Source organism: Drosophila sechellia, chromosome 3L, assembly GCF_004382195.2.
Source record: "Drosophila sechellia strain sech25 chromosome 3L, ASM438219v1, whole genome shotgun sequence".
Lineage (NCBI taxonomy): Eukaryota > Metazoa > Arthropoda > Insecta > Diptera > Drosophilidae > Drosophila > Drosophila sechellia.
In genome coordinates, this window is record NC_045951.1 from 3,069,424 (window position 1) to 3,095,507 (window position 26,084).

Consider the following 26,084-nt stretch of genomic DNA (forward strand, 5'->3'; position numbering starts at 1 on the left):
GCAAAACCACAAAAAAATGCAAACATTACAAAAAAAGAAAAAACGAACTTAAAGCAAAAAAATTTGAAAAATTTGTTAAAAAATGCAAAAAATACATAAAAAAAAGGAAAAAAGAAATCACGAAAAAGAGCCGAGAAAACATGGATCTATTTTTACAGAGCTAAGAGAGGATGAAAGTATTTATAAATATGTATTAAAAATCGAAAGAAAAAAATTGTAAAATTTTGCAACAATAAATAACTGTAATGACAAACAATGGCAACAGTGCAGCAAATCGTTGAGCAACAACAAAAAAAAAATAAATTCAATGCAGACTAGATGGATAAAGATAAAGATTATGAGAAACATAGAGAAACTAAGAAAGTGAACAACAAGGAACCACATCAAATGTTTATAAAGCATGTCTGACAATGATCGCCTGCCTCTTCTCCCCTACAGTAAACAAAAGATACATGGAAAAGAAGTTACGAAACCGAAAACAATTGGATAGGAACGAAAATCGAAAGGCGCAGACGAGCTAGAACGACAGCCGAGAACGTTTTTTATTTTTCAAACTGTATTTTTTATAGCAAAATATTTTAAAATGGAAAAAACACAAATTTTCTAAATACAATTTAAAATGTTTACAAAAACCAAAAACAAAACGAGATGAGAAACTATGTATTTGTAGAGAAAATGTAAATGTTGGTTCATGGAACATGCAAAGCGACGCACAGCGCGACTCTAGAAAGTAGCTCAACGAGATACTCAAATCTTAATGAAAAACTGAAACTGAAAACTCGAAAAAAAAAAAACTAACGAAACCGAGACCGAAACTAAAATCGAAAAGAAATTGTCTAGGCCAATAGCGTGATATGTACATACATCCATTTTGAAAGAGTCTGCGACACGCAATATCTACATTCGAACCATTTGTGTTGGTCCATATTAAGATACGCTCTCACATGCCGATCAACGATCCAAGTGCATATACATGCATACATATGTGTAATACCACGCACGCGCTGAACATCCGAGTACAATATTTTGCTAATGAAAGTCTGTCTCTAGTTGTAAAACTCATACCCGCTATATTCCAATCCTCCAATCCAAAAGTCGCGTTGCGCCTGCGCGGCCGCATATCTCCCAACCGAAGATCGAATGCCAGCCAGCCAACCGATCGATCCGATCGAAATGGAGTCAGAACGAGAGATCGGGGCTACTGAAAGGCTTCAACTACTCCGCACCACCACCAGATACGATACCAGATACCAAATCACACGAAAAGGGAAAAGCAAGGAACTTTTAAATACATATTAAGTACGATTTGATTTCAAGACTCGTAGCAACTGCATATTGATATCATTTTTTGTTGCAACGAAATGACGATGATGGAGAGTAAGAAATCTAAAGGATCCAATTTTACAGAGTCCGCTCACAATTCATCTAAGCAAAACTTTTCAATTTTGGCAATTCTATCCTAAGTGTTATATAAAAAAAGGAAAAAATATGCAAATCAGTAGATGGTTCGTTTACCAGCTTAGTGTGATTTATACTAATTTTGTACTTGTTTACAACTCGATTTATCTAGATCTGTTTAGATGGCTTATGCACTTCAGTTTAACTCAAATTTTGCAATATTTTTCTTGATTGTGTACACTTTTGTACTTTTTTATCTCTCTTTCCGTTTGTCAAGATTACGGTGTACTTTATTTTTTAAATTATGGTGTACATCAACGTAAGACTAATTATTTAATTGAAACGAAAAACAAAATGTATAAAACTTTTTGAGAAAACCAATAAAAAAAATAATAAAATTTTTAAATACACTGTGTTTTATTATTGTTCGAAAGCACAGCTTTCCCTATCATCAAACTCATATTTGTGATCATCGACTGGATGAGAAATGGAATATAAGAGTTACATCTATAAACAATAAAATTAACAAAATTATGCGCAGGCGCATGGAGAGAAGAGCGAACCATCGGAAAATTCATATCACCACAGGGCGTATTTTAAACAGCGCGCTCACAAAATTCCTTAACAAGGGTGAGTTCTGTTTCAGCCGAAAAGAGAGCAACAGTTTTTAGCGCGAAGTGACCGAGCCGGTGTGCGTATAATTCCCAACGTGTTCAAGCAGTCACTGCATAGAGTAGCTGATAAAAATTGTGGTAAGGCACTCTGGTTTCTCTTCAATTGTCGAATAAATCTTTCGCCTTTTACTAAAGATTTCCGTGGAGAGGAACACTCTAATGAGTCTAAAATAATTTTTAGTAGTGCCCTGTCGCAAGACTGGGGCCATCAAAAATAAATGTAGAGTAAATTTAAGAATTCTTGTATTCTTTATATGTAAAGGAACGTATTAAAACTACTGCTTGTATGTTTTTAACGTTTGTTTTTATTTTAACTACGTAATTACAACTCTATAATACAAATTTATTGTTAAAGTAGAAAATGTACAATTTTCTCTGTGCCTGTTTGTATTATTCAGATTGGGAATGACATGGAAAGGAGCCGAGGCAAAAGCATCGGGAAGCAGCTCTGTTTTGAAGGGTAAAACTGTTTCGCTTGATTTTTCAAATTCGTTCAAATTTCGATTGAAATCTTAGGCCGATTTCTTGTTGGTTGGTCTCTTATGATTATCACAGTTTGCTATACGGAAGTTTCGGGCATCTTCCATATAAACCTTTTTGTTACGAGTCATACGGAAATGCGAAAGTTAGTGTGCGCCTCTCAGAAAGTTGTAGTTCAGGATTTTTGGGTTCATCATTCTCATCTTTGTTGTGGGTGCGAATTGGTAACTAAGACATAAAAACTACTTACAGCACTAGCTAGACCTATATTTAGTGTAAAAAAATTCAGCCGAAATTTAGCAAGTTGTCGAGTATTTTTCGTAGTTAGTTGGGGAATGGGGGCGGCGGCAGCAAAAGAGTTTCGTGGCAGTTTCGCATTACAACTAAATCTAGGGCATCGATTCCATAATATTAACAAGTCCAACCGGAGATGGAGGTCTTAGGCTGGCGCCTCCGTGGGCGTGTGGCATCCCTCGACGTTCTCGGGCCAGTCGCAAACGTTCTCCTGCGGATTAAAGACCAGGTTGGCGGGACAGGGCATGTGGTGTTTCCGCTCGCCCTCGCACATGTAGTAATGGGTGCAGTCGGCCCAATCCTTGTGGTAGCTGATGTGTCCGTCCTCTTCGGCGCAGGTCACGTCATGAGCTGATCGAATTGCAGGGTATATATTCAAAGTTCCATGGCTAAGTCGCTCTGGTAACTTACGATCCTTGGTGGTGTAGGCTCCTCGTGGGCCATGGGATTCATAGGGACCATCGTATTCCAACTCCACCTTGTAGTCCTTCAGCTCGTCGTTCAAGGCAGTCAGAAGCGGGTACTTACCACTTCCGCAGCGACCGGAGAAGTCGTCCATATCGATGGACCACACCATGATGCCTCCGAAGCCTTGCTCCTTCAGCCATTCCGTCTGTTGATGAAGAGCGAGTTGTGTAAGTAACGCGGTATTTCCGACTTATTGAGTAGTTGTCCCAACTCACCTTGGTCTTGAGAGAACGCTCATCATCGAAGCCCACCCACTGATTGCCGCGGTAAGCGAAGGGCACCTGCTGCTCCGAGTCCCAAACGAGCGTGGTGTTGTCTGCCGCCAGGAAGGAGCAGACCTCGTAGTAGCTGAGGAAGCCGGCCTCGTTGGTGAACTTGCCCGCCTTGCCACCGCCGGACGAGGGGGATCCAATATCGAATTGGGTGTTATTGACAAGCTCGAAACTGCGGCCATAGGTGGGCATGCCGATAAGTAACTTTTCCTTGGGAGCACCCTGTTTCACCCACTCCCTCGCGCTGTAATCAACGGTCAGTTTCTTCTGGTACCCGGTGGCCGATTCCAAAGCAAATAGAGGCGAATTGTGTCCCACTGTGCGTTCCCACTGACCATGGAAGTCATAGGTCATCACGTTGATGAAGTCCAGGTACTTCGAGATCTCAGGAACGTCGTAGCCAGCGGCGATGGCCTCGAAGGAGGCGGGCACAGCGGCAGTGAGCAGTAGGCGTGGCAGTCCAGAGGACTTGGCCTCACCTTCAAAAGCCACTCGCAATTCCTTAAGCAGACTGACGTAGGCCACACGATCTTCGGCACCACGGGGGTACTCCCAATCCACATCCAAGCCATTGAACTTATAGTCGCGCAGGAAGTCGATGGCCTCGTAAACAAACTGATTCATACGGAACACATTCGAGGTGAGCTCTTTGAAGGGAGTGGAACCAAAGGCCCATCCTCCGATGGCCAGAAGGATCTGCAGATCGGGATTGTTGTCACGCAGGGCAATTACACTCTCATAATTCTCGGGATCATCATCGGTGGCTTCTGTTAGCTTGTAGTCCTGAAGAGTGGCGAAAGCATACACGATGTGGGTGCACAGCTTGGGATCGATGTTCTCCGGCTGGAATTTACCGGCTCCAGGTCGTTTGGCTGACCAGCTGGTCAGGTAACAGAACACCTGGGCAGGACGAGCTATAGAAATGCGGGGATAAATTTATAGATTGAGCTTTGCACATGGGCATTTATATACTACTCACTGTTGGAGTCTACAGCATTTGCTCCTGACTTGATGCGCTGCTTCTTTTGGACCTGTGGCTTTCGCACCTTGTTGAGAATCTCATCCACAGATATCTTAATGGGTTCCGGTTTCTGTAAGAAGCAACGTGAGTGATAAGAATCAGTTTGAACTGTCAAAGCTGGTAAACCAACCTCTTCGATATCCTCAAATGTTGCCGCAACGGCGGTCCAGTTAACATCCTTGGCCTCCTTTCCTCGGGAAATGCCCAGGAGTTCTTCCCGCATAGCTCCGATCAGGGGATACTTGACATTGCCACCGCACACCTCTCCCTTGAAGTCATCCATGTCGATGGTCCAGACCATGGCACCACCAAAGCCATTCGATTTGATCCAATGCATCTTGTTCCTAATAGCTCGCTCATCATCAAAGCCAACCCACTGGTCTCCATCAACAAGATAGGGAACCTTCATCTCGTCATCCCAGACATAAACAGCGCCATTCAACAGCATTTCACAGATCTCGTAGTAGGCCAAGAATCCACCCTCCTTGGTGTAGACACCTTCGCGTCCACCCCCCGATGCGGGGGCATTGGGACCATGCTTATCCGGATTGGCCAAGGTGAAGGAGCGTCCATAGGTCGGCATTCCAATGACCAGCTTCTCCTTGGGAGCGCCCATCTTAACCCACAAGCTGGCGGCATTGTCAACGGACAGTTGTTTGCGCCACTCGGAATCGGTGGAGGGAGCATAAAGTGGGGCATTGTGTCCAGTCTCGCGTTCCCACTTTCCGTGGAAATCGTAGGCCATCAGATTGATGAAATCCAGATAACTGGCGATGGCAGGCACATCATATCCACCACGGATATTGTCCGGACCCACGGGCACGGCAGCGGAAAGCAAGAGACGGGGCTTCTTCAGTTCCTGGGCCTCAGCTTCAAAGGCTTCGCGCAGTTCCTTCAGCAGCAAAACAAAGTTCTTCTTGTCATCGGAACCCTTGGGGTATTCCCAATCCATATCCAGACCATCGAAGCCGCGCTTGCGCAGGAAAGGAATGGCCGAGTAGACAAAGGTCTGGCGGGTGTATCGGGTGGAGGACATGTCCTTGAATTTCTGGGTGCCAAAGGACCAACCTCCAAGAGCCAGAAGAATCTAGAGAGGAAGTGGATGGGTTAGGTAAGCTTTAGAATTTTTTAGATTTTTCTAACACCTACCTTTAGTTTTGGATTGGCCTTTTTGAGGGTCATCATACGTTCGTACAGTCCGGGGACATTATCCTTGGTCTCATCGTTGGACTCATAAGAACTCAACTTGTTCTTCTTCAGCCATCCAAAAGCGAAGATAATGTGGGTGCAGAGATCGGCTGGAATGTCCTCCGGAACGAACTTGCCAATCTTGACACGGTACTGCGACCAGTTGGTATAGTAGCACACAATCTTCGGCGTTCCATCGTCCACCTTAGTCTTCTTGCCTTTTAGTGAAGATCCACTGGCCACCAGAGCAGTTCCTCCAGCTGCTACGGTTGCTCCTCCAGCTGCAGCTGCTCCCAATTTCGCCTTGGAACGAAGGCGTGTACGACGAGCACTTGTGGTGGTGGCGGAGGTGATCTGGTCAATACGCTTCTCAGCCTCTGGAGCCTCAGTGGACTTCTTAGACTCGATGAGGTTGCTCCTCGAGGAGCTGACCGATGTTGTGGGACGCCGCAGTCGTCGACGTGTCTTGGCTGGAGATGAATTAAATATGCAATATTAATCATATTCATATGATATTGTTAGGTGCTTAGTTTACTTCTTCTTACTTTGCAAGTTATTAAATTCCTCATACATAATATGTAATAGGTTAAAAAAAATCATATTCATTCCTATGCCAGTTGTAAGTCATTTATTCTTCAACAGCCTCCCATCTGAATGAGAGGTCCGCCCACATTTAACCCACCACGTGATCAAGTTGACCTTGCCCCAATTGCACAATTCGAGATGGAAGCGGCGGCTTCACTGTACAGGTACGGTAGCTGACACCTGTCATCCGAGTGAGCTCCCCATCAGCCGACAATGTGGCAATGGTAATGACGGGTTGCCGCAATGTCGATCTCAATCGCGATCGCAATGGCAATTGCGATGGATTGTCAACCACTTGCGATCGACGAGTGCCGATAATATCAAATTAATGTCTCTTCAGCGTGAATCCATCGAAAGTCGTGACGTTGGGATTTACTTAATTCTGTCTTAATAATTAAGATAAGATATCGAACGTAGATTACTCTTGAGACTTTACAGATAAACATACATTTATAATTATAATTGGAATGTCTAAATTGGTACGCTGGCTGGTCGGACCCGGTTTCTGTTGTATTTGTCAGTTTAATTTCGCTAAATGAAGTGGTGTTGCTGCAGCAGAAATAACAATGCGAAATTATTGCTAAACCTGTTTAAATATTTCATTAAATTGCCGTATCTTTTGCATTTTTCCACTGCGCAAGCCCACACACAATACAACCATATTAAATATGGTTGGAAAAGGAGAGGTTACTGCAGTACGAGGTACGCCATCGCCTTCGGATATTATTAGCTAGCGAGGAATTAGTTGCCGCTTGGTCGCGCGAACTCCAACTGGGGATATAGCTCAGTGGTAGAGCATTCGACTGCAGATCGAGAGGTCCCCGGTTCAAACCCGGGTGTCCCCTTGGTAAACCTTTTTGCTGCTCCCAGTTCAAATATAAAGTATATTTTTTTCTGATCAGCCCTTATCATTGGTTTTTCTATTAGCGGTCTTGTTCATATCTGGATCTTCCTAATGTTCTTATTTTAAGCAGTAACAAAAATAATTAGCTCATGGGGCCTTTGTTGGAGCTCGCAGCCACTCTTGGGGATATAGCTCAGTGGTAGAGCATTCGACTGCAGATCGAGAGGTCCCCGGTTCAAACCCGGGTGTCCCCTAGGTAAACTTTTTTCCCATCTGCCTAATATTATGGTCTAACTTTTGCTACATTTCAAATACAGTACTTATGATTTCTTTTATGTTCATGTTATTTTATGTAACTGAATTAATTGTGCCCTTTTTAATGTAACATCTTTTGACTCAAATTCTTCTTGCCTAAATACCTGTACTAAAATATATTTCTATTTGGCTATTATAACTTGTTTTTCTTAGCTCCGCTACAAGACCGAATGATATTTTTCATGATATTTTAATGTCAGCAAACCAAATTACCTATTTTATTTTCAAGATAAGGGTTGTATAATTGGAGCACATTTTTTGCCCAGCGGAGGGTTAAATTCTTGGATGCTGCTATCGAACATGTTTGGTTCCAACCGCAACAACCACTCTTGCGGTAAGTTGTTACTTTAGTCCTAATATGGCAACGTGGGGATATAGCTCAGTGGTAGAGCATTCGACTGCAGATCGAGAGGTCCCCGGTTCAAACCCGGGTGTCCCCTTGTTTTTTTGCTAATTTTCTTATTTCTTATACACTTGTTGTGATGTTTCCTATATATATAGTTTATATAGTTTTTAATATTACCTTTTGGCTAAAAATATAACTAGTTGACTTGAAATAATTGTAGTGCAATTTATAAAAATATAACTATTTGACTTGAAATAATTTTAGTGCGAGTTCTCGATTATTTTTCTTGAGTTTAGACGCTCGCCTTATATAGCCCGGCTAGCTCAGTCGGTAGAGCATGAGACTCTTAATCTCAGGGTCGTGGGTTCGAGCCCCACGTTGGGCGTTTTACTTTTTTGGTAATTATTCTATCCTTTAAAAAATATAAATTTTTCGCCCATGTTAATATTAAATGTAAATAAATAAATCCTTCATATGTTCACATGAAAATATTTAACATACTTTTTTAACTTATGTTAAACAATCATAAATTCAATAAGGGAACTAAAAAATAAACCGCCCAACGTGGGGCTCGAACCCACGACCCTGAGATTAAGAGTCTCATGCTCTACCGACTGAGCTAGCCGGGCTGTGTGATTGAGGGCGACCAAATTGGTGGCACAATTTGAGGATCGAAAATGTTTTAATTAATTTTTAAAGTAATTTGGGCATAATAATGACCTGTTTTATTAATGATAAAATTATTTGCCAACAGTGCACCATTTTACAAATTAGCTTTTTGAACATAAAACTAGATAATTAACTGCAAGATGTTGGCTACCGCTTTTTCAAGCCATTTGATTTCTTTTCCAATACGTTTTAATTATCTGCCTTAATTAAGATTTAATGTTGAGTTAATGGGTTTGGCTACCACGCCCTTCTGCCTTTCTCCTAATGAAGTTTTTGGGTTAAACAACAATTATTTATGTGTTATGTGATAGTGATGCAGATAAACGCAATCACAACAAAGCAGTAACAACAATAGAAATGAAAGAATAATTGCTTATCAATTTCCGGCTAGACCCGTAAGAAGAAACTAAAAGTAGTGTAAAGTTACGCCCACACATTAAGATATGGGGGCTGTTGTTTTGACTTGTTCGGTAAATTGCCATTCTTTATATAAGAGGGGATATAGCTCAGTGGTAGAGCATTCGACTGCAGATCGAGAGGTCCCCGGTTCAAACCCGGGTGTCCCCTTGCTTTTGCCTTTTTTCTTTATACCCAATGTTTAATTTCTTTTTACATTTTTTACTTACTCTGTGCACTGTCTGCGGAGGGCGAGAGCAAGACAATCAGTAGGCATATCACAAATGCGATTCGCAGCAACCGCGGTGGAAACTGTGGAGGAGAAACAAAAACAAGGGCAATTAATCACGGGTTTATGCTTTGATGTACGATTAATAATCTGTGATTTATGTGGGGGCACGTCGACTTTCAACAAATTACGTGGCATTTGTTGCCTCCCCAATTGGGCCAGAAAGAAGGTCGTCAGCTGACAGACAGAGGTCAGTCGGATGGCCCTTTGGCGCCCACCAGTCATAAGCGGACGAACACGTCTTGACATTGACCTACTTTTATCAGCAGACCGACCTGCTATGAGAAATAAACAATGCTCCCAAAGTTTCAGCCCGATTGCCCGGCCGACTAATTAACAATTAACCCGAAGCTCATAATTATTCAAAGCGACTGCCCATTGTTCAGATGAGACAGTTTGTCTCATAAAGCTGTTAAAACTTGTCTGACATCTTCAGCTGCACTTGGCAGACTTATTAGCCGTTTTGAAGAGTCTCTCGACTTTGAAAGTAAGTCCGACCTCCAACCGAAGCCATTCCCCATTCACAAAGGTTCACTGAAGTGATGGGAAAAAGGTGAATTCAGGCAAGGCACTTCATTTTCTGGGACACCTGATTACTTTATATATTGGAATTTAGCTGAGAGGTGTTTTTTTGGACAGCTCTGATAATGCTAAAACAAAATATTTTGATTTGTGAATGGAAGAAGAGTTAACAGAATTAAAAATTTAATGACTGTAAACATAACTGTGACCCTTCTGTAGGCTATGTTTATCTTTTTGCAAATATATTCGACTCTAACCGTAGGTAAACACATTTAACGCTTTTCCATTTACGGGGTTCTTTAGGCCATTACCCATTGCCTGTTTAGGTATTCTGGGGACATCTCCATTAAGAACACCTTACACAACGCCGGGTTATGCAAATCGCCAGTGGGCCACAAACAGTTAGCCGTAATGGAGGTGGAGAAGTTAAGAAATGGAGAAATGGCCCGAATTGGCACAACCGTGAGTCGATTGCTAACGGTTGGGGCTTACAGTTAGAAAGCGGTGGATGTTCTGGCGAGCAATGCCCAAGGTCGTGTTACTAACTCGCCGAGAAGGTTGCCTTATTAATGAACATCCCCCGCCATTAGTCCGCCCATTAATCTCCTCGGATCTCTCGATCGAGATGGGACGCAGTTGAGCCGTAAAAGTGAAACTGGTTTCGGCTTATTTTCGGCTATTTATTTAAATTTTTTAGCAGTCCGCAAACGGTGCATAAATTATTTAGTCTTGAAGCAAAATAACCCAAAAGGTTCCTTATCGCGTGTGGCCAGTTAGTCAGTTAGTCAGTTGTGGGACCGAACTGGTGTGGACCAACTGGTTTGCTCTTGCTTTGGATCTTTGCATCTTTGGCGCTGGAACTCTGAAACTGGGCGCGGAAATAAACGGAATGACCGTAAAGAGAAACCTGGCTTCTCAAATGCCTTTCATTTTCCTTGTGCGAAAGCGAAAATCACCAGAACCGAAAGTCTCCCCGACCCGTCGAATTCAGCAAATCATCTTTCAATTGCATTCTTGCGAAAAATGTGTTGTATGTTTGGCTTTCATAACCATTTCGGGCGATTGTCCAAGTCAAATTGCAAACTTTTCTACAAATGTCCATTGTGTTTGGCTTGGTTGTGTGGCTGTGTGTCGGTATCATTAGCTGGTGTCCATGTTGACTAACGGCTCGCTGGAGCACAGCCAAGTCGCTGGAACTCGGCACTGGTCAAAACTGGGTGTTTTAGCCTCATAATGAGCAGCCTTAATTTCCAGATCAAATTTGCTTTGAATAACACAGAAACTTCAAGAGATTTCCTCGGACTGCTTGAGAAAGGCTTGGAAAATTACCTAGATTCGAGAATTTTCTCGGAGTTTCAACCTAAATGATATATTTTGTGTTCTTCGAAAGATACTTGTTTTATCATAAATACCACTTTGGATTAGATATATGCAATTCATAAAGTTAAATCTAAAAATATAATTTCTGTGTAACCGGGACTTGCTTTTCTTTCTCGGCTTTAAAGAGCCGCCAAGTCTTCGGTTTCATTTTGGCCCCAAGTTTGTGCGTTTGAGTTTACCCGCAAGCCGCGCCAAGCTCTATGTCTGCGGTTACGACAGCACCAAATAAAAGTCAATAAATAATAGAAAGAGAGAGGGGTGGACTGCTGGATGAGGGGGTGGTTATAGGTAAAGACAAGCCAACTGCATTCCAGCAGCATGATTGGATTTGTTCAATTGTCTTGCGCAAAAAAAGAAACACCATTTTCAAATGGAAAATCAGAGAAAATTGCATTTAACTATTAAGCTATGGATACGAGACTTTTAAAACACCAAGGTGTTAGACTTTATTCGAATTTTATGTGCATCAAACATTAAATTTCAATGGAAAATGAAAATACTCATAAATTATTCTAATACTTATTCGTCTTGAAAAACAATATTATAGGTATGAGCAGTGTAAAATCAAACAGACCAGACTTAACATTCAATTACTTCCAGGGTATCTAAAATATGATCTCTTCGGTGATTGTGGATTTCACTTGCACGAAAGCAAGAAAGCGCTGAAATAGCAATTCATTTGCGTAAATTTTGTGGCTTTTGTTGCCGTTTGCCGAATGCCCGTGTCCGCTCAATAACTTCAACGGGCGAGACAAATTGCGCAAATACTGCATTAATCATGCGCCACGGAGGCTGCAACATCTGCCGTTCGCGGCGCGGCGCGTCGAGTCGCGTTCGTCGCTTAAGTCTTTCGTTTGGGGCGATCGAAATGGAAATGAAAATGGAAATGGCAATGCAGTTGGCGCTCGCTTGAAGTGCGATTTATTTAAATGCGGTCTCGGCTTTCGACCATTTACCACTTTAGCGGCTGTCGAATCGATGTTGTCTGGCCGTATGTTTGCGGCTCTGTCGCGCCTGCTGTATTTAATTAAATGTTGAACGCCTTTTTGCTTGACCGAAATTAAGCTCAAGTTGAGGCGCAACGCAGCGCAGCCAAAGCAGCGAAAATAACATCGAAAAATAAATAAGAGAAATATAAAAGTACAGTGAAAACAGTCTTTCGACTGTGTGGGTATGCGCATTCATTGGGGGCTTTAAGCCACAAGTCATAACTGCTTGTGCAATATTTTGGCTTTGATTTTGCGGCAAACTATTTTATTTTCTGGCCGGGTCTCAGACCAGTTGCATACGTCACACAATTAAGCCATGTCGTGAGCACCTGTCCTGACCAGACGACCTTGCGCAATCTGACCAAAAAGCTGCGCAAACGAGTCCAGAGAGAAAAACGGCTACTTCGACAGCGATTGCAGATTAAGAGAGCCTGAGTCAGCGTACTTTAGTAATTAAGCCGAAACTGGTTCACGGATCGATTAGAATAATGGCTGAGCTTAAGCAATTTGCTGGGCCGGGCCGCTGGGCGAGAATATGCGACTCCAATTACCAATTGCGGGTAAAGGGTGGGCGGGCAGTCATTTCTGGGTGCGGTGCTCAGCCAATCTTCTGGTCTGCCGGTTCTCCTGGTCGGGCAATTACTTCCTGTTGCAGCATAACCCTGAACCGGCCATTGACGTCTCGGAAAACGAGTTGAGGCAGCAGACTCCAACGGCTTTATGATAAGTGTGCTAAAATTTACAGACTTATAGGGTTTCTTACACTGCGAAAATGTGCGACGATATACGAGGAAAAGGAATTGATTAGATGGAATTTTAATGGCCAAAAAACTATAAAGTCCGTTCTTTTAAAATAAAGCTGCCTTTATGTCCAGTTGAGGTTTATTAAGATGTTTAAATTACATCTACATTCTTGTTGATTAGGATTTTATTAGGTATTCTTAAATTCATGTTGTATCCTTATTGTAAATCGCGTCTTTTATGGTTTTTACCCACGCCATCTTCAGATCAATCTATTTCCTTAAGAGTTTCATCTTTTAGGTGATTAAGCAACATGGCTGGGACTTTTTGACGCACCCACTGAGTTATGGAACTGCATTTTGGCTTGACTTTTTAATGTCCCGAACGTGAGGCAAATTAAATGCCAGCCAGCTGTTGGAGCCGTTGCTGCTGAGTCACTATCAGTAACGGAAAAAAGATAAAAAAGAATAAATCCTTAGCACAAACAGAAGTGGCAACAGAGCGAACAAGAACAAATAACCATTATTCTTGCGGCTGCAATGCCAGATTTCAACAGTTGAGTGCGCACCACTTCCGTTCCAGTGCCGCCAGATCAAGCATTTCCTACACGCTGCGATCTTGTTCATAATGTCAATAAAATTTATGTCCGTTTGTTTGTCTTGCTTTTTGGCTTCTGGCCTCGTAAAGAATTTGCCATTTGTCAGTGTCGCATTAGAGCCAACTTCACTGGCTTTTTGTCAGCCTTCTGGCTTGGGTTTTTCACTGCTTACTCTGGCGAAACCGCAGCTAACGGCGTGGAAAATGCTCGACTTGGTGTCTCTCGAATGTTGGGTAAAAATCATATTTTCACTTGCACTTTCTGGGGGAGTGTTTGCAGCTTTTTCAGCCAACCCAACGGCAATAAGGAACTGACTGTGCGGACATTATGTCATCGCCATCAGCAAGTGCAACATGAGGAGAAGCGCCAGCAGCCGCCTCCTTACGTAAGTCCACATGCGCTTTTATTAATAAACAAAGCGTCCCAAAGAGAGACAACCAGAAATCATAGGGAAACGAGCAGCGGTATTAGGAACTTAATACGAGGTTTGCATCTCCAGCGGCCAAAAGCAGGTGGCATTGTGCTCAACTTTAACCTTTTCGGATAAACAGCGAAGATGCGACTGCAAACCCGTTTGGCTTATACAGTTTATAAACAAATATATTCAAATTAAAAGATGCCCGATTGCCTCGAGGCTGGGCCAGTTTGATGCCTCGATCAGTGTTTATGGCCTAGACCATAAAACGGTTTTGCTTTTAATTTAAGCCACTTTATTGCCTCGTCTGGCCGGATGACGGATGAATTTATTGCCAAATGGCACAGCGACGTCTTCGCTGGACGACAATAATAATTGCCTCGGCCAGCGGAAGGGCCACAAATTACAATGTTCGCCTAATTAGTTTCAATTATGAGTGACCAGGGTTGTGCAACCGATCGGCGCAGATCAGTCTATCGCCACCGATAGTGATTTGACATTTCGGTTATGTCGCCGTCCGATTTCGCCGTGGATATACGGCTGATAAATTTAGATACTCCGCCTTTATATAATGACAGTGGGGAACCAGTTTGCTTTGGCTTTTATTTCGGTTTGTCACCTCGCCGTCCGACAAATGATTGATACACACGCGTGTACCTCAGATCCCTAAGCATATGGATGTGGATTTGGCCCAAGCATAATTAACATTTGTTTGTCTGCGACTTTGGCTGCCGGTTTGACATTCGGTGCGGGGTAATTAAGATGGATCTCGTAGCGCGCGGTTGGACAAACAAAGCTCGCTGCCTTTATGTCGCACTTCCTGCTAGACCCTAAAACTGAAAATTGCACTGGGTGCCAAGTTCGTTGCCTCAGTCTTTTTATTTGCCACCGTGCACGGAGAAAATGTGAATCATTAACGACATATTATTAATAGGTACAAAGCGTTTATGTCATTTTGCAAGACCATACAAATTGAACTGGCTGGAGCACCAAGTTTGTTGCCTCAGTCTTTTGATTTGCCACTGCTCACCGCATAAAACCAATGGTAATTTTGGCATTAAACATTTTCTTTTGTTCTGGAATGCGGTAACTAACCATGGCACGTGTTGTATCGCAAATTCGATTTATTAATGAGTAATGTTTGATTTTTTCTTTGCTAAGTATATAAATCCTGTCGGTATAGTGTGCCAAATAGTTTCCATTCAATTGAGTTTATATTTTTTTCTGTGCAATGACTTGTTGAATTACTCTCACTCCTATCGCCGTCAGCTGGTTGACTGTTTGTCTATCTATCTCACTGACTGACTGTCTCAACGAGGAGTTCAATAACCATTTGATGCGTTTCGATTTCAGCCAAACTGTGTACACAAATCAGCATAAAAGTGAGCGAGGCTGCAAACTCGATTTACATCGCTTTAGCTGTTTTTCTCTATTTATGTGTATAGTGAACCGAGTTTTTCATTCAGCCCACACTCCCCCGATGCAAAACCCAAACAAAACCCAGTTGCAGCTGGCTGTCAGGGCTGGGCAAAAAGTGATTGCCAAGAAGCCGACAGCCGAGAATCGAGAACGTCGTGTTGCCAGGCACTTTTGGCCACGCTTTAAGCCAAGATGTTATTGGCCGTAGTCGGAATGCTTGGCCTGGCCTGCAATTATGCCCCAGCTACTTGACGCTGTTTGAGCCATGAGTCGTGGCTGAGTTGTGAGTGCCTGGCATTTTCTGGCACATTATATTCACATTTCATATAAATATCGCAGATTGCTTCATAGAAACTTAAGTTGCATTGTCTAGTCAAACAATAAAACATTTAAATGTCTTTCAATTATGTAAAGTCAAGCTTAAACTACTATTAAAATGATTTTATCGCTTCAAAAGTCACAGCTTCAGGGACAGAACTTTGAAGGAGAATATGTCTTGGAAACATAAATTTGCTATTTTAATAAATAAATTGGTTTTTTTGGTAATAAAAATCAAAAGATAAGCCATTCCTGAGCTTATAAATTTACTTGTTGTTACCCAATTTCCCTACTTGCATCTTCTTCTATTTTCTACACCCCAATTGCGCGATCGGTTACAAAATCTGGCAAGGCAGGACCCTCGTAATCGTTGGCTGACACTCGCATTACGTATACGCCCAGTCGTACCGCATTAGCAACTTCCGTCACAATAATAAAAAAATAATACAACAAGAGCGTAGAGAAAAATGCGTTGCTTGTTTTCTGTAAGGGAGAAAGTCTGTCGCTGTGCAATTATATTGTCTGCCCCCACCCTCCTTCTTCACTAAGCTCTGATTTTTTCTTTCGTTTCGTATTTACTTTTCTTTGGGGTTTTTCGAATGTAAACATGGGTAAGCTCGCCGTCTTGCCATTTCAATGGTTTGTTTTGCAAACAAAATTCTCTGCAAGTGTTTTCATTCAATTGTCAGCGCCGGCAGTGGCATTTCAAATGAAAGTGAGAGTTTCAGATACACTCGTAGATACATGAACAGATACAGATACGACGGGAGTTTGCAGATACATTTCCAACTTACTGCACATGTCAGTCACTGCTGTCAATAGCGCGAGTCAAGTCGGTGGGCGTGGCAACAAGAAAAGGGGCGGCACTAAAGAGAGTTATTAACTAACGCCAAAATGCCGCGAAAGTGCACAGAGGCAATGAAAACTTTGGCCCGGCTTGCAATTAACATTTTTGAGTTTCTTTCTTCAAAGCGATTTGGTTTTGACCTGCTCCACATTACATAAATGTTTCGGTAAATATAAAAAGGGAAACCCTTGATGAATATTGCGATAAATGATAATTATAATTAGGAGAAAAGCTCGAACTAAGCAGCTAAAATTGTCTTAAGAAGCTGGTTACTTTGGGAGACCGTTGGAAATTAGGAAACTTTTATTAGCACATAAAATGTATATTTTCAGTGCCATAACTAATGCAAAATCCTATCACGGAGACAATGAAAACTTAAGCAATTAGCATTTCTTATTGTTTTTCGTTTTCATTTTCGAAATGCTTAAATTTCGAACTGCTCCACATTATACGCTCGTTCACAGAAATATAATGGAGCTCGTATGTCCGATCGGTTGCATTGTGCGGCTAGCGAAAGACCATAAAATAAAATGTTTAATTTATAAAGCTAGCAGAGTTCGCATTTGATTTGGACTCTCCGATTGCCTTTTGCTTTTCCACTGTTTTCGAACTCCGTTTCGAACCAAATTTTTGCAGTTTTCCTTTTTCGAGACCAGTTTTTTTATGTTTCTTTGCTTTGCCAACTATTTGCCAATCGACAGCGGCGAGTTATAGGTATTTTTTCTTTTTCTTTTTTCCTTTGCAAATATTAATTGTTGTAAAACAAAACTAGTTATTGTTTTTGCTATTGTTGTGCGCCTGTGCAACTTTTACTTGCTGCCTATACCGCCGATTTTGCTGGCAGATTGAGGCGTGCCGCCTGCTGCGGCCATAATGGAAATCTTTCGGCTAGCTGGCTTTTCGTTTTTCGCTTTTCGCCTCAAACGGCCGAGGAAGTAAAAGCCGTTGCCAATTGGCCAATTGAAGACTGCGACTACGGACATTTTCCCCTTTTCCCCGGACGGGCTTTCAGCTACGAAAGCGAAACTGAAAACCCCACCAACTTCTAGCCCCCCACTTTACACTCTTTTTTTGTTGTTTAGCCCCTCAGTGCTCATTTTATTCATTGTCTTTGACAAGTTCGCCTTCAACTTCGGTCGGTCAGTAGCGGTACAGAACCCGTTGTCGTTGTTGCTGTTGCTTTTTCTCACACTCAGCCATTCTGCGTTGAAGTCTTACACAGGAAAAGAATTTTGAACGATTTCCTAGCTGTGCGGAGAACGTGTTAGCTAGTTAAGTAAAGCAAATTTAACAATTAGCATAACAAGAATAACAATCAACTCCAAGACAAGTGTTTTCTAAAATATCTATGAATTGTCTATAATACTTCTTTGATTGTTTTATGTTTTTTATGCTGCATTGTCTTGCCTAAGATATGATTTTTCGCTGTGCATTCTTAGTTTACGTTCTCCAAGTGCCATGGAGTTTCTGCTGTTTAACATTCGTTTTTCCGTTGCGTCAACGGACTTTCAATATTCTTTGGCATGCTTTTTGTACTGGCAACCCAAGGGGGGTTGTGTTGGGGTCTGTCGTGGATATGATAATTTCCATAGCTCCATGCCTCTGACACACATTTGCACTCACCATTTTTAAAGCTCGACTCCGCGCCGCGTATCCACAAGCTACAAAATCGATTCTCCTTGAGCGGGCAGTCGTTATTAGATTGGATTGATCTAGACTCTATTCGGATTCGATTGGATTGTGTTTTTAGGTGTGTTGGGGCTTTCGAGACACTGCAAACTGTCGTGGCTAACCGCACATATTCTGCCACTAGTCACTAGTCACTTTCAAAAATCCTGGCCCCCAGAAAGGCGAAGTGGACCGCTTTTCGCTTCGAACTCGCACGTTGGACTGAAAAACTGAAACTGATTCGAGCGCTGCCGCCGCCAGCTGCCAAGACAAGGCGACGACAACAACGGCCACGGCAGCGACGTCAGCGTACACACTGGGAGAAAATAGTGGTGTTTTCGCTCTTTGTAATACCCTTCAAAGGGTTGTGGTAGGAAGTAGCGCCTTCCAGCTGAAAGGCCAAATTAAATTCTTTTTCTTAGATAAACAGTAGAACACTTTTATTTGCAGTAGTACAATTAATCCAAAACATAAATATAATCTAATATCTACAAATATTTCCTAATACATTAAACGAGATTTTTGTTAAAATTAGTGGTTTTTGCCTCAGTGCATTGAATGTAGCAGCGGAGAGTATAGCTGAGCTTAGTTTGGCCCCCGGATTGAGCAGGGTTTCGGTTTTTGTAGCTTTGGTGTTTGGTGTTTTGTGTTTGACAACGGCCGAGCTTCAGTTTCAGGTCCGCCACGTACGACGCCATATACGCGCAGTCCAACAACAAAGCAATGGAGCAGCAGCAGCAGCATAAAAACAGTTTTCGGTTTGCAGCCCGCGCTGTGAGCTGCATGGAAAATTAAATTTGCTGCGTTGCCTTTGCTCGGCTCTTTCGTTCACCACTGTTAGTTGGCAACAGAGGGTTAACAGTGGATTTGGTGGACTAGACCATATCCGACGGCAATCGATTGCCTTTCAATTCGCGTTCAACCGAACCACATTCAACCGGTTTGATTTGGGTACTTGTAACGTCACTGAATCAATCCCAGATTTAGGCAATTTCAGTTTCTTTGCTAATTTATTTAAAAGCTGCTTCATTTATTGTGCCATTTTATTACAGAAAATTGCGTATTATAAAGACTTTGCTGGAATTTGCAACTATTTAGAAAGTAAAATAAAGTTAATAAACAGATATTGTATGCCCATATACATAGTTCTGCTCACATAGAAATATAAACTAGCATTATAATCGGTCTACTATTTTCCCTACACATTGAGTAATATCTCTTAGGTATAAACTAATTTAAAGAGGATTAAGGCGCTTTGAAATCGTTATTTATTTGAAAAATTAATATCAAAAGCATTGAAATACTAGGCTAGCACCGTTTGTTCGATAACTAAGCCGTGTAAAACTAGTTGACTCCCCCAACCACCCACTGAGGGCGGTCTGTAGCCACCATTTGTTATCCGATTGGGATTTTGTAAACAAACATGTTTGATTAGCATAAAGACAACCGGCCAGAGCCGTCAGCCAAATGTCTCCGACCTGATCCTCATCCCCATCTCCATTTCCATCTCCATCTGAGACTGCGTTAAATGCAAATTCGAAATATGATTTACAAAATACGCCGCGCATAACACTTGGCTGACGTTTCACACGATAGAAAGCAGGAGGCAGCCGAGGTTAATTAGCATATGGGTTTCTGTGAAGGGGTTTCATAAGCGGACCCCGTCCAATTTCAACTCCAATCCCTGACCTGTCCACACCCCCTTCCTCCAATCAACGAGCCAGCGTCGACAAATTGCGCTCCAATGAAAGCGAAAGTCCCCACATTGGAGTCGGTTTTTTTCCAATGTTCTGGTCTTACAGTTCCTGGAGATCTTTTGATCGGCTGAATTGTCTTCTCACGCTTTGCATGCCATAAATTTCACCGCCTTTCACTGTAAATCATTTGGCCGACTTAATTGCGTGCATTTTTATGCCCATTCCATTGCGTGCCATTTGCCATTTGATGTTTGCAGCGGCTTTTGCTTTTTGCAATTCTGTGTGCCAGTTTTCCCCAAGAAAACTCTTCCATACGATGCTCTGTTTCGCAAGGAGGCCAGGTTTCACATCGGATGCACAAAAGTACATAAAACCGAAAGCCAAAAAGCGAGAGCCAGGAAGAAGGAATCTAATCGAATGGCAAATACCTATTATCTATGCGGTTCAGGTGGGACCTTTTCGACGAGTGCATTGGCATGGCTTTCGATTTCGTTATACCGATTGAATATCAAATCGAACGACTTAACCTTCACTCCAGCAAGTTCGTGCCTTAAGTCTTTTGTTTTCGTAAACACAAGCGTAAACACAGTCGTACAAACTGAAAGTGAAATTTCGTTGTAGGTAATTTCGTTGGCTGCCTTTATGATTTTGGTAATTGTTGAAAAAGAAAGGCACTCACAATCGCATCACATCGCTGATAAGAAACGTGATTTAATTTTTAGCTACAAATTATGAAAAACATATGCCGTCCACCAGCGGCTTTTCACTTTTCAATGGCCTTGCCTGGGGGGCCTTGTCTCGTTTATTTTTATTTTGTTCACTCTTAGTTACCATCAGATCGACTGGAATCGCACCATCGGGATGGCCTGGTCATCATCTCACTCGGCTGCGGAAGAACAAAAACTCGTCTGGGAGTCGGCCGCTCATTTTGCGTTGTAATTTTCGAGGGTGATCTGCCCTTTCCGAAGCAGGTTATTTCCGTCCTTCAAAGATGGTTGTATATTGTTCGGTTGATTATTATTTTAAATGATTTTTTTAAGTATTGGCAAAAGGAAAGTTTAAAGTGTTTAATTCTTTTTAAACAAAATGAATTCAAGGTGATTTCAAAATGATTTGCTGTCAAGTTATTTATAGAACTAATCTCTTTATGGATTACTTCCATTTATAAGAAATATGCATATTATTATCTCAAAGAATAAATTTCATTTTTTGCTGTACCCCAATAAAGTGTGTAATCCCCCAGACTTCTGCTTAATACCCCAATAACTTAGTTTGAAATAGAGATTCCACAAATACCTAAATTTTAATCCATTTGGGTTTGTGATCACCCAAAAGGCCCAACCCATAAAGACTCATCTGAGTCTTTATGGTGTGCAGAGCATCCGAGTTTCAGTGCTCCAAATATCACCTTGTTTTTTCCCGTGCTCTTTGGCTTTTCCTTCCTGCTATTGTGGCCCAGACAATGATGGAGCTGCACTTGGATGCTTGCCTGGTGGAGGAGGAGCTCGAAGTGGAGCTGAAACGGCAGTGACGATAGCGATCTGCTTTCGCTGCCCCTTAATCAGCCAGTCATCGGCGAACGAGCAAGCTCACCGTAGTTGGGCTTATTTGCCTTTTGTTTGTTTTACCTTTGTTTTGGTGTTTATATTATTTTTGTCGGTTGCCGCCAAAAGATTGATGAGAGAACAAGGTTTGTCGTTTAAGTCTTTTGTCGGCCACCGCTTTGGAACTATGATGCCGGATGTGTTCTAATAAAGCTACCGCAATTTCAAGGCCTTAATGGGCCGGGCCAACAAGGTTGACCTCAGCACGCTTTTAATCGTAACAAAATATAATCGTACAGTTTCACACTGAATAGGGCGCTGATTTCATGATAGATGAGCTCTCGAAGTTGAGCAGATTTTGGTTTAATAGACATAGAAGGAGCTGTTACCAATGCCCGAGGAATTAGATAAGGAAGCGCTGCTTGCTGAAGTCGTTATTTTCTTCCGGCTGGCGTGTGTTTTCCATCTCTTCCGAATAGAGTTTATGCCCAGATGCTTAAGGATCCCTGATAAAAGTTTGTAGCGTTGCTTTTGGTTCCCTCTTCTGGGGGATTCAGTTGGAGTCAGTGATTCCGACGGCGTTAAGGGCTCAACAAGAGGGGGGACAAAGATGGGCGTTTGTGGCGGAAGAGGCAAAGAAGCATTCTGCAAGCCACCTAGAACCATTTTCAAATTCTCCCTGAGGTCTTTGTAGTTGTCGTCCTCATCAAAGGGATTCTCTTGACTGAAATGGGGTTTTTGATACCATAATACCAGGCTCGAAGAAGATGGAGTCTCGGTGGCTTTATGTCGACGAAGACGCGGCGGTGGCTTGGGAGCTAGTGGAGGTGAAGGAGCTTGGCGCTTGACAGGTCTGTACCCTTGGCTGTCCACCACCAAACGCTCGGCACTGCTAGAAACACTGCAGTGTAGACGCCATCTGGGAAGGATTCACTAAGATCGTTACTTCTTTATATATTAGAAACTCACCCCACCACAATCAATATAGCATTATAAACTGGCAATGCTAACAATCCGAGTATCAATAGCCTCACCAGCGGACACGAGGGTTGTTGGAGCTGCATAAGCCAGTCAATGGAGCAGCATCCAATGGACCCATCCACCATTTCCCGACTTTCGTTAAGCATACTTAAGGTGGTCATATCATCTGTCCAGGACAATGAATTAGGCAGGATGTTGGGCAAGGGGCAACCAAACGACTTCCAGCATAGCCACTTCATTATTTATTTCGATTTCTATTGCTACATTTAAAACTAGTAACACTATGTGTCTAGAAAACGTATAAAAAGAATGACTTTGGATTCTAAGATGTGGTGTTCCTAACTTGATACATAAATTTTCCAATTGAAAACTAAACTTGATACATATATTTTTCGAGTGAAAATTCTACAGAAATAATGAACTATTGTCAAATTTAGCAATAGGAAAATCACTCCCTCTTGCGCTTTACTTGATCCACATAGTAGTCTTCCATGCCCTCCACATAGTCCACATTGGTCTCCGCTGAAACGGGGAGGTACCTGTAGCATTGGCATTGTGGCATACCCAAGGGCAATATACCAGGAGCCACAAAGTTGCCTTCTCCATAGGAAACTATTGTAACCTCCGAATAATGTTTTAAAGAATTCAAACGACTTCTTAAAAAGTGGGTGCAGCAGATGGTGGGCAGGAGAAGCAAGGAAAACAGTAAGAGCCAAAACCAAATAGCATTCTATGGGATGAAAATAAAATAAATAAGCTATGCATTTTCATGAGTTTCTTTGATTACTTATACTATACTAAAATAAATATTGATTCACCGTTAGGTTTATGCAAACTTGTTTGATTATTTGCTCAATTAAAAGTGTACGGCAATCGGGGAATCACCTCTTTACTTACCATTGGCTTAGCAATCCGATTGCAGAGGTCGGCGTACTCAACCATGGCTTCACCATCCTCTCGGGTGAGGGGTTCACAGCTCTCCATGTCCTCTTTGGTCGGCTCCTCGACCACCCGAACGTAATCATCCAGCCCGGCTTTCACTAATTTACTGATCTTACGGGCCGCCTCGTCGGCTTCCTTTTTGGAATCTCGCCGCAATAAGTCATCACCTTGCTTAATCTTGTCCAGCAGATGATGGAGGTACTTGACAAAGCTACCGTAGCCGCCAGATAAGAGCCAATCCATTTGCTTTAGTCGCTTTATCAGTCGCTTGACAATCGCTGCCAAAGGTACACCCAAGTGTTTATGATATGCTCGCAGATGTATCGCCTGGTTTTTCATAGTGACTCCCGGTTCAACCTTGTTTGTCAGGCTTTCCAGTTTTTTGCTCAACTCGTCCAAAGGACCTGGATTGGGTTCTGGAACTAATTGGGGGCAAATATATTTTGTATAGTCCTTTATGTCGTATGTAGACAAGTTTCCGGTCAATAACTTTTTGGCAGCTTCCTCTGCATCGGGATGAATTTCTTTTAGTCCGCCGGGCAACGAAGTGTTCTCCATTTTCTCAAGGGACTTAAGAACGTCGATCATCACATCATCGCGAAAACCATATGGATCATAGATCTCCTTGATACCCAGTACATTGTACAAACTTTCGTTGCGCACACAGCTCTGCAGAATTTCTGAGGTTCTTACCATGGGCATGGATCGAAAGGTAGTTACGTTTTCTGGGAGAAACCTATTGAGATTAATAGATTTGTTGTCTACCGGCTGTGGGGATTTCCTATTAATAATAATGAACTTTAGTTTGAAATCGCACAAATGTTTTGCGAAATGGTAAAGCACACCTAGAGCAAAAGGCTTGATACATCAAAGCGCCGTGAACCAAGTAGAAGAGCACCAGGATAACTCCCACGGAAAACAGGATGAAAAGAGCAACCAAAACGGCACAGAGAAGCCAACTGGCTACTTTTGGACTAAACAAAGCAATCAGAAGACCAAAGAGTAGAAGAAGGGGCACCAGCATTAATAACACAATTAAGCCCAACGTAGTTCCGAACCACGAGGATCCGAGCTTTCTACGCAAGTCAGCCGCTGGAGTAGATCTAGATCTAGGATTGGGCTTGACCACCACCGGCGTATCCTTCTTCATCTCCTCAACCACTTGTCGCAAGACTTTCAAGGATGCTTCGTACCTCTCTTTGAGCTTCTTAGCTAAGGAAGTCATCATGCCTTAAGTAATCTTCAAAGATGCTTCACCTTACCTCCTTTGTTCAGGTCCTTATTGATGGAGTCTAATATGTCACTCATGCGATCTTTTATTGCCCTAGAGATCCGTCGCAATTGATCAACTGCTTGTATTGGGTAGTCTATAAACTTGCTGTCTTGTACTTCCTGAACAGATTCAAGAAGCGGTTCAAATTCGGGCAACTTAAGGGTGGTATAAACTGGCATTAGTTTTTCTTTTAAAATTAATAAACTGATCGTCTTACACTATCGTAATGCAAACACCCCATGTCCAGCATCATGATCTCATTCGCACGGTAGAAATCTTGGCACTCCCTTTGCGTGCAGTCAGAGGTTAGAATCACCATGAGATCGCGTTTGACCCCACGTAACGCTAATGAGGATTGTCTGTCAAATTTGCAGTTATGAAGGAATTAAAATCCTCACCATCCCGGAACTGAGTGGCCAAACGGCGGGCATCGAGCAACTTATTCTTGATCCTTAGCATGACTGGCTTGATCCTTCGCATATTACGCAGTACCTCGATCAGCCTTTCAATGGATTTAGCATGAACTTCCAGCTCCCTATTGGGATATTTAATACTGGGTTCTTGGTTGAGAGCACTCTTGATCCTTTTTACTTTCTGATCGTAGTTGATGACATAAAGATGACGCAGACGTTCGGATGCTTTTTGAAATATGTAGTCCGCATTTGATTGGCTGGAGTTACTGGGATAACAACCGTACGCTTTAAGGTTCTTCAAGTTAATTTTCAGCTGAGTGGCCGCCAATATGGCAAGAATGAGAAACAAACTAAGAATAAATCCATAATCGCACTATGGTAAAACATATCCTATATACTCACAGCATCAACAATGCCAAAATGGCCAATAGGATGCCACAGCAGTAGCGGCATCCTTTACTGGACCTTTGGTTCTTCTGGCAGCTCGCACTGCAGCAGGCATAGAGTAGCCTAATGGGAATCAGTTCGCTGAATATAATCTCTCCAAATATCAAGCAGCTCTCACCCAAGGATGGGTATCAGCAGAAACAGAAGAACCAGTAGAAGGACTAATATCTTCAGGCCTTTCTGGGATCCCAAATACGCCTCCCAGTCGTCTTCCTGTACCTTGGATCCAATGTCATTCCGATCTTTGGATATATATCCTTTAGGAACTTCCTTGTCGTCTGAGATCACGAATCCAGTAAAACCATGGGATAAATAAGTGATTGGACACACAGAATCCGCATCCCCATCGTTCTGATTGTCTTTCGATCTGCTTTCTGGTTCTGCATACCTAGTTTGAGGGCTTAACCTCCGAAACCTGACCAATGATCCATGGTCGATTAACTTAGAAGAGGAATGGAGGGTTTGATTGGTCTGGGATTTAACGACATGGAGCCGAAAGGCTATGATCCAAATCCACATAGTAACTTTTAGTTCCATTCTTTTTGGATATATTATTTATATATAGGATTGATTATGAAATTCAAGATTGCTTTGGTAAGAACAAGGTGAACTGTTGATCCGACCAAGAACAATCGTCCCAAGAACAATTAT

The 26,084-nt window shown here is 42.3% G+C and overlaps 3 protein-coding genes and 7 non-coding genes across 11 annotated transcripts; 6 read left to right on the forward strand and 4 right to left on the reverse strand.

The window, feature by feature from the left end:
* The first annotated feature begins 2,155 nt into the window (after nucleotides 1-2,155).
* LOC6610551 lies at nucleotides 2,156-2,277 on the forward strand. The gene has a single exon (XR_048488.2). It is a non-coding gene; the product is annotated as a U5 spliceosomal RNA (small nuclear RNA).
* A 456-nt stretch (nucleotides 2,278-2,733) lies between these two features.
* LOC6610552 (probable chitinase 10) lies at nucleotides 2,734-18,353 on the reverse strand. 2 transcript variants are annotated; one of them, XM_032719991.1, is made up of 8 exons: nucleotides 18,092-18,351; nucleotides 9,181-9,262; nucleotides 5,757-6,265; nucleotides 4,738-5,694; nucleotides 4,566-4,677; nucleotides 3,530-4,500; nucleotides 3,258-3,459; nucleotides 2,734-3,197 (listed from the first exon to the last, which is right to left on the reverse strand). In XM_032719991.1, the coding sequence occupies exons 1-8, from the start codon at nucleotides 18,092-18,094 to the stop codon at nucleotides 2,992-2,994; spliced, it is 3,042 nt and encodes a 1,013-aa protein (XP_032575882.1). In that variant the 5' UTR covers nucleotides 18,095-18,351; the 3' UTR covers nucleotides 2,734-2,991. The 2 variants fall into 2 exon arrangements, with proteins under 2 accessions (XP_032575882.1, XP_032575881.1); XM_032719990.1 differs by having other exon boundaries at nucleotides 4,566-5,694; nucleotides 18,092-18,353.
* Trnac-gca lies at nucleotides 7,154-7,225 on the forward strand. Its single transcript has one exon. It is a non-coding gene; the product is annotated as a tRNA-Cys (tRNA).
* Trnac-gca lies at nucleotides 7,407-7,478 on the forward strand. Its single transcript has one exon. It is a non-coding gene; the product is annotated as a tRNA-Cys (tRNA).
* On the forward strand, nucleotides 7,908-7,979 carry Trnac-gca. Its single transcript has one exon. It is a non-coding gene; the product is annotated as a tRNA-Cys (tRNA).
* Trnak-cuu lies at nucleotides 8,198-8,270 on the forward strand. The gene has a single exon. It is a non-coding gene; the product is annotated as a tRNA-Lys (tRNA).
* On the reverse strand, nucleotides 8,442-8,514 carry Trnak-cuu. The gene has a single exon. It is a non-coding gene; the product is annotated as a tRNA-Lys (tRNA).
* Nucleotides 9,050-9,121, forward strand: Trnac-gca. The gene has a single exon. It is a non-coding gene; the product is annotated as a tRNA-Cys (tRNA).
* A 567-nt stretch (nucleotides 18,354-18,920) lies between the features above and the next one.
* LOC116800945 lies at nucleotides 18,921-22,742 on the reverse strand. Its single transcript, XM_032717751.1, has 2 exons — nucleotides 22,347-22,742; nucleotides 18,921-22,296 (listed from the first exon to the last, which is right to left on the reverse strand). Exons 1-2 carry the CDS (start codon nucleotides 22,595-22,597, stop codon nucleotides 21,741-21,743), a joined length of 807 nt encoding a protein of 268 aa, XP_032573642.1. The 5' UTR covers nucleotides 22,598-22,742; the 3' UTR covers nucleotides 18,921-21,740.
* A 64-nt stretch (nucleotides 22,743-22,806) lies between these two features.
* Nucleotides 22,807-26,014, reverse strand: LOC6610558 (prominin-like protein). The gene is made up of 8 exons (XM_032717752.1): nucleotides 25,552-26,014; nucleotides 25,389-25,496; nucleotides 24,972-25,336; nucleotides 24,791-24,918; nucleotides 24,563-24,728; nucleotides 24,146-24,512; nucleotides 23,256-24,081; nucleotides 22,807-23,088 (listed from the first exon to the last, which is right to left on the reverse strand). The coding sequence occupies exons 1-8, from the start codon at nucleotides 25,968-25,970 to the stop codon at nucleotides 22,807-22,809; spliced, it is 2,661 nt and encodes an 886-aa protein (XP_032573643.1). The 5' UTR covers nucleotides 25,971-26,014.
* Between the last annotated feature and the right edge of the window lie 70 nt (nucleotides 26,015-26,084).

Bases quoted from the DNA above. Each gene is read 5' to 3' on its own strand.
- LOC6610552 (XM_032719990.1), bottom strand. The intron at 5,695-5,756 runs GTAGGTGTTAGA...CTTCCTCTCTAG, and splicing joins AGGCCAATCCAAAACTAAAG to ATTCTTCTGGCTCTTGGAGG. The intron at 3,198-3,257 runs GTAAGTTACCAG...CAATTCGATCAG, and splicing joins AGCCTACACCACCAAGGATC to CTCATGACGTGACCTGCGCC.
- LOC6610558 (XM_032717752.1), bottom strand. From the start codon at position 25,970: ATGGAACTAAAAGTTACTATGTGGATTTGGATCATAGCCTTTCGGCTC. The intron at 25,337-25,388 runs GTGAGTATATAG...ATTTATTCTTAG, and splicing joins ATTTTGGCATTGTTGATGCT to TTTGTTTCTCATTCTTGCCA. The intron at 24,513-24,562 runs GTAAGGTGAAGC...TGACTTCCTTAG, and splicing joins TAAGGACCTGAACAAAGGAG to CTAAGAAGCTCAAAGAGAGG.
- LOC116800945 (XM_032717751.1), bottom strand. From the start codon at position 22,597: ATGAAGTGGCTATGCTGGAAGTCGTTTGGTTGCCCCTTGCCCAACATC. The intron at 22,297-22,346 runs GTGAGTTTCTAA...AATCCTTCCCAG, and splicing joins GCTATATTGATTGTGGTGGG to ATGGCGTCTACACTGCAGTG.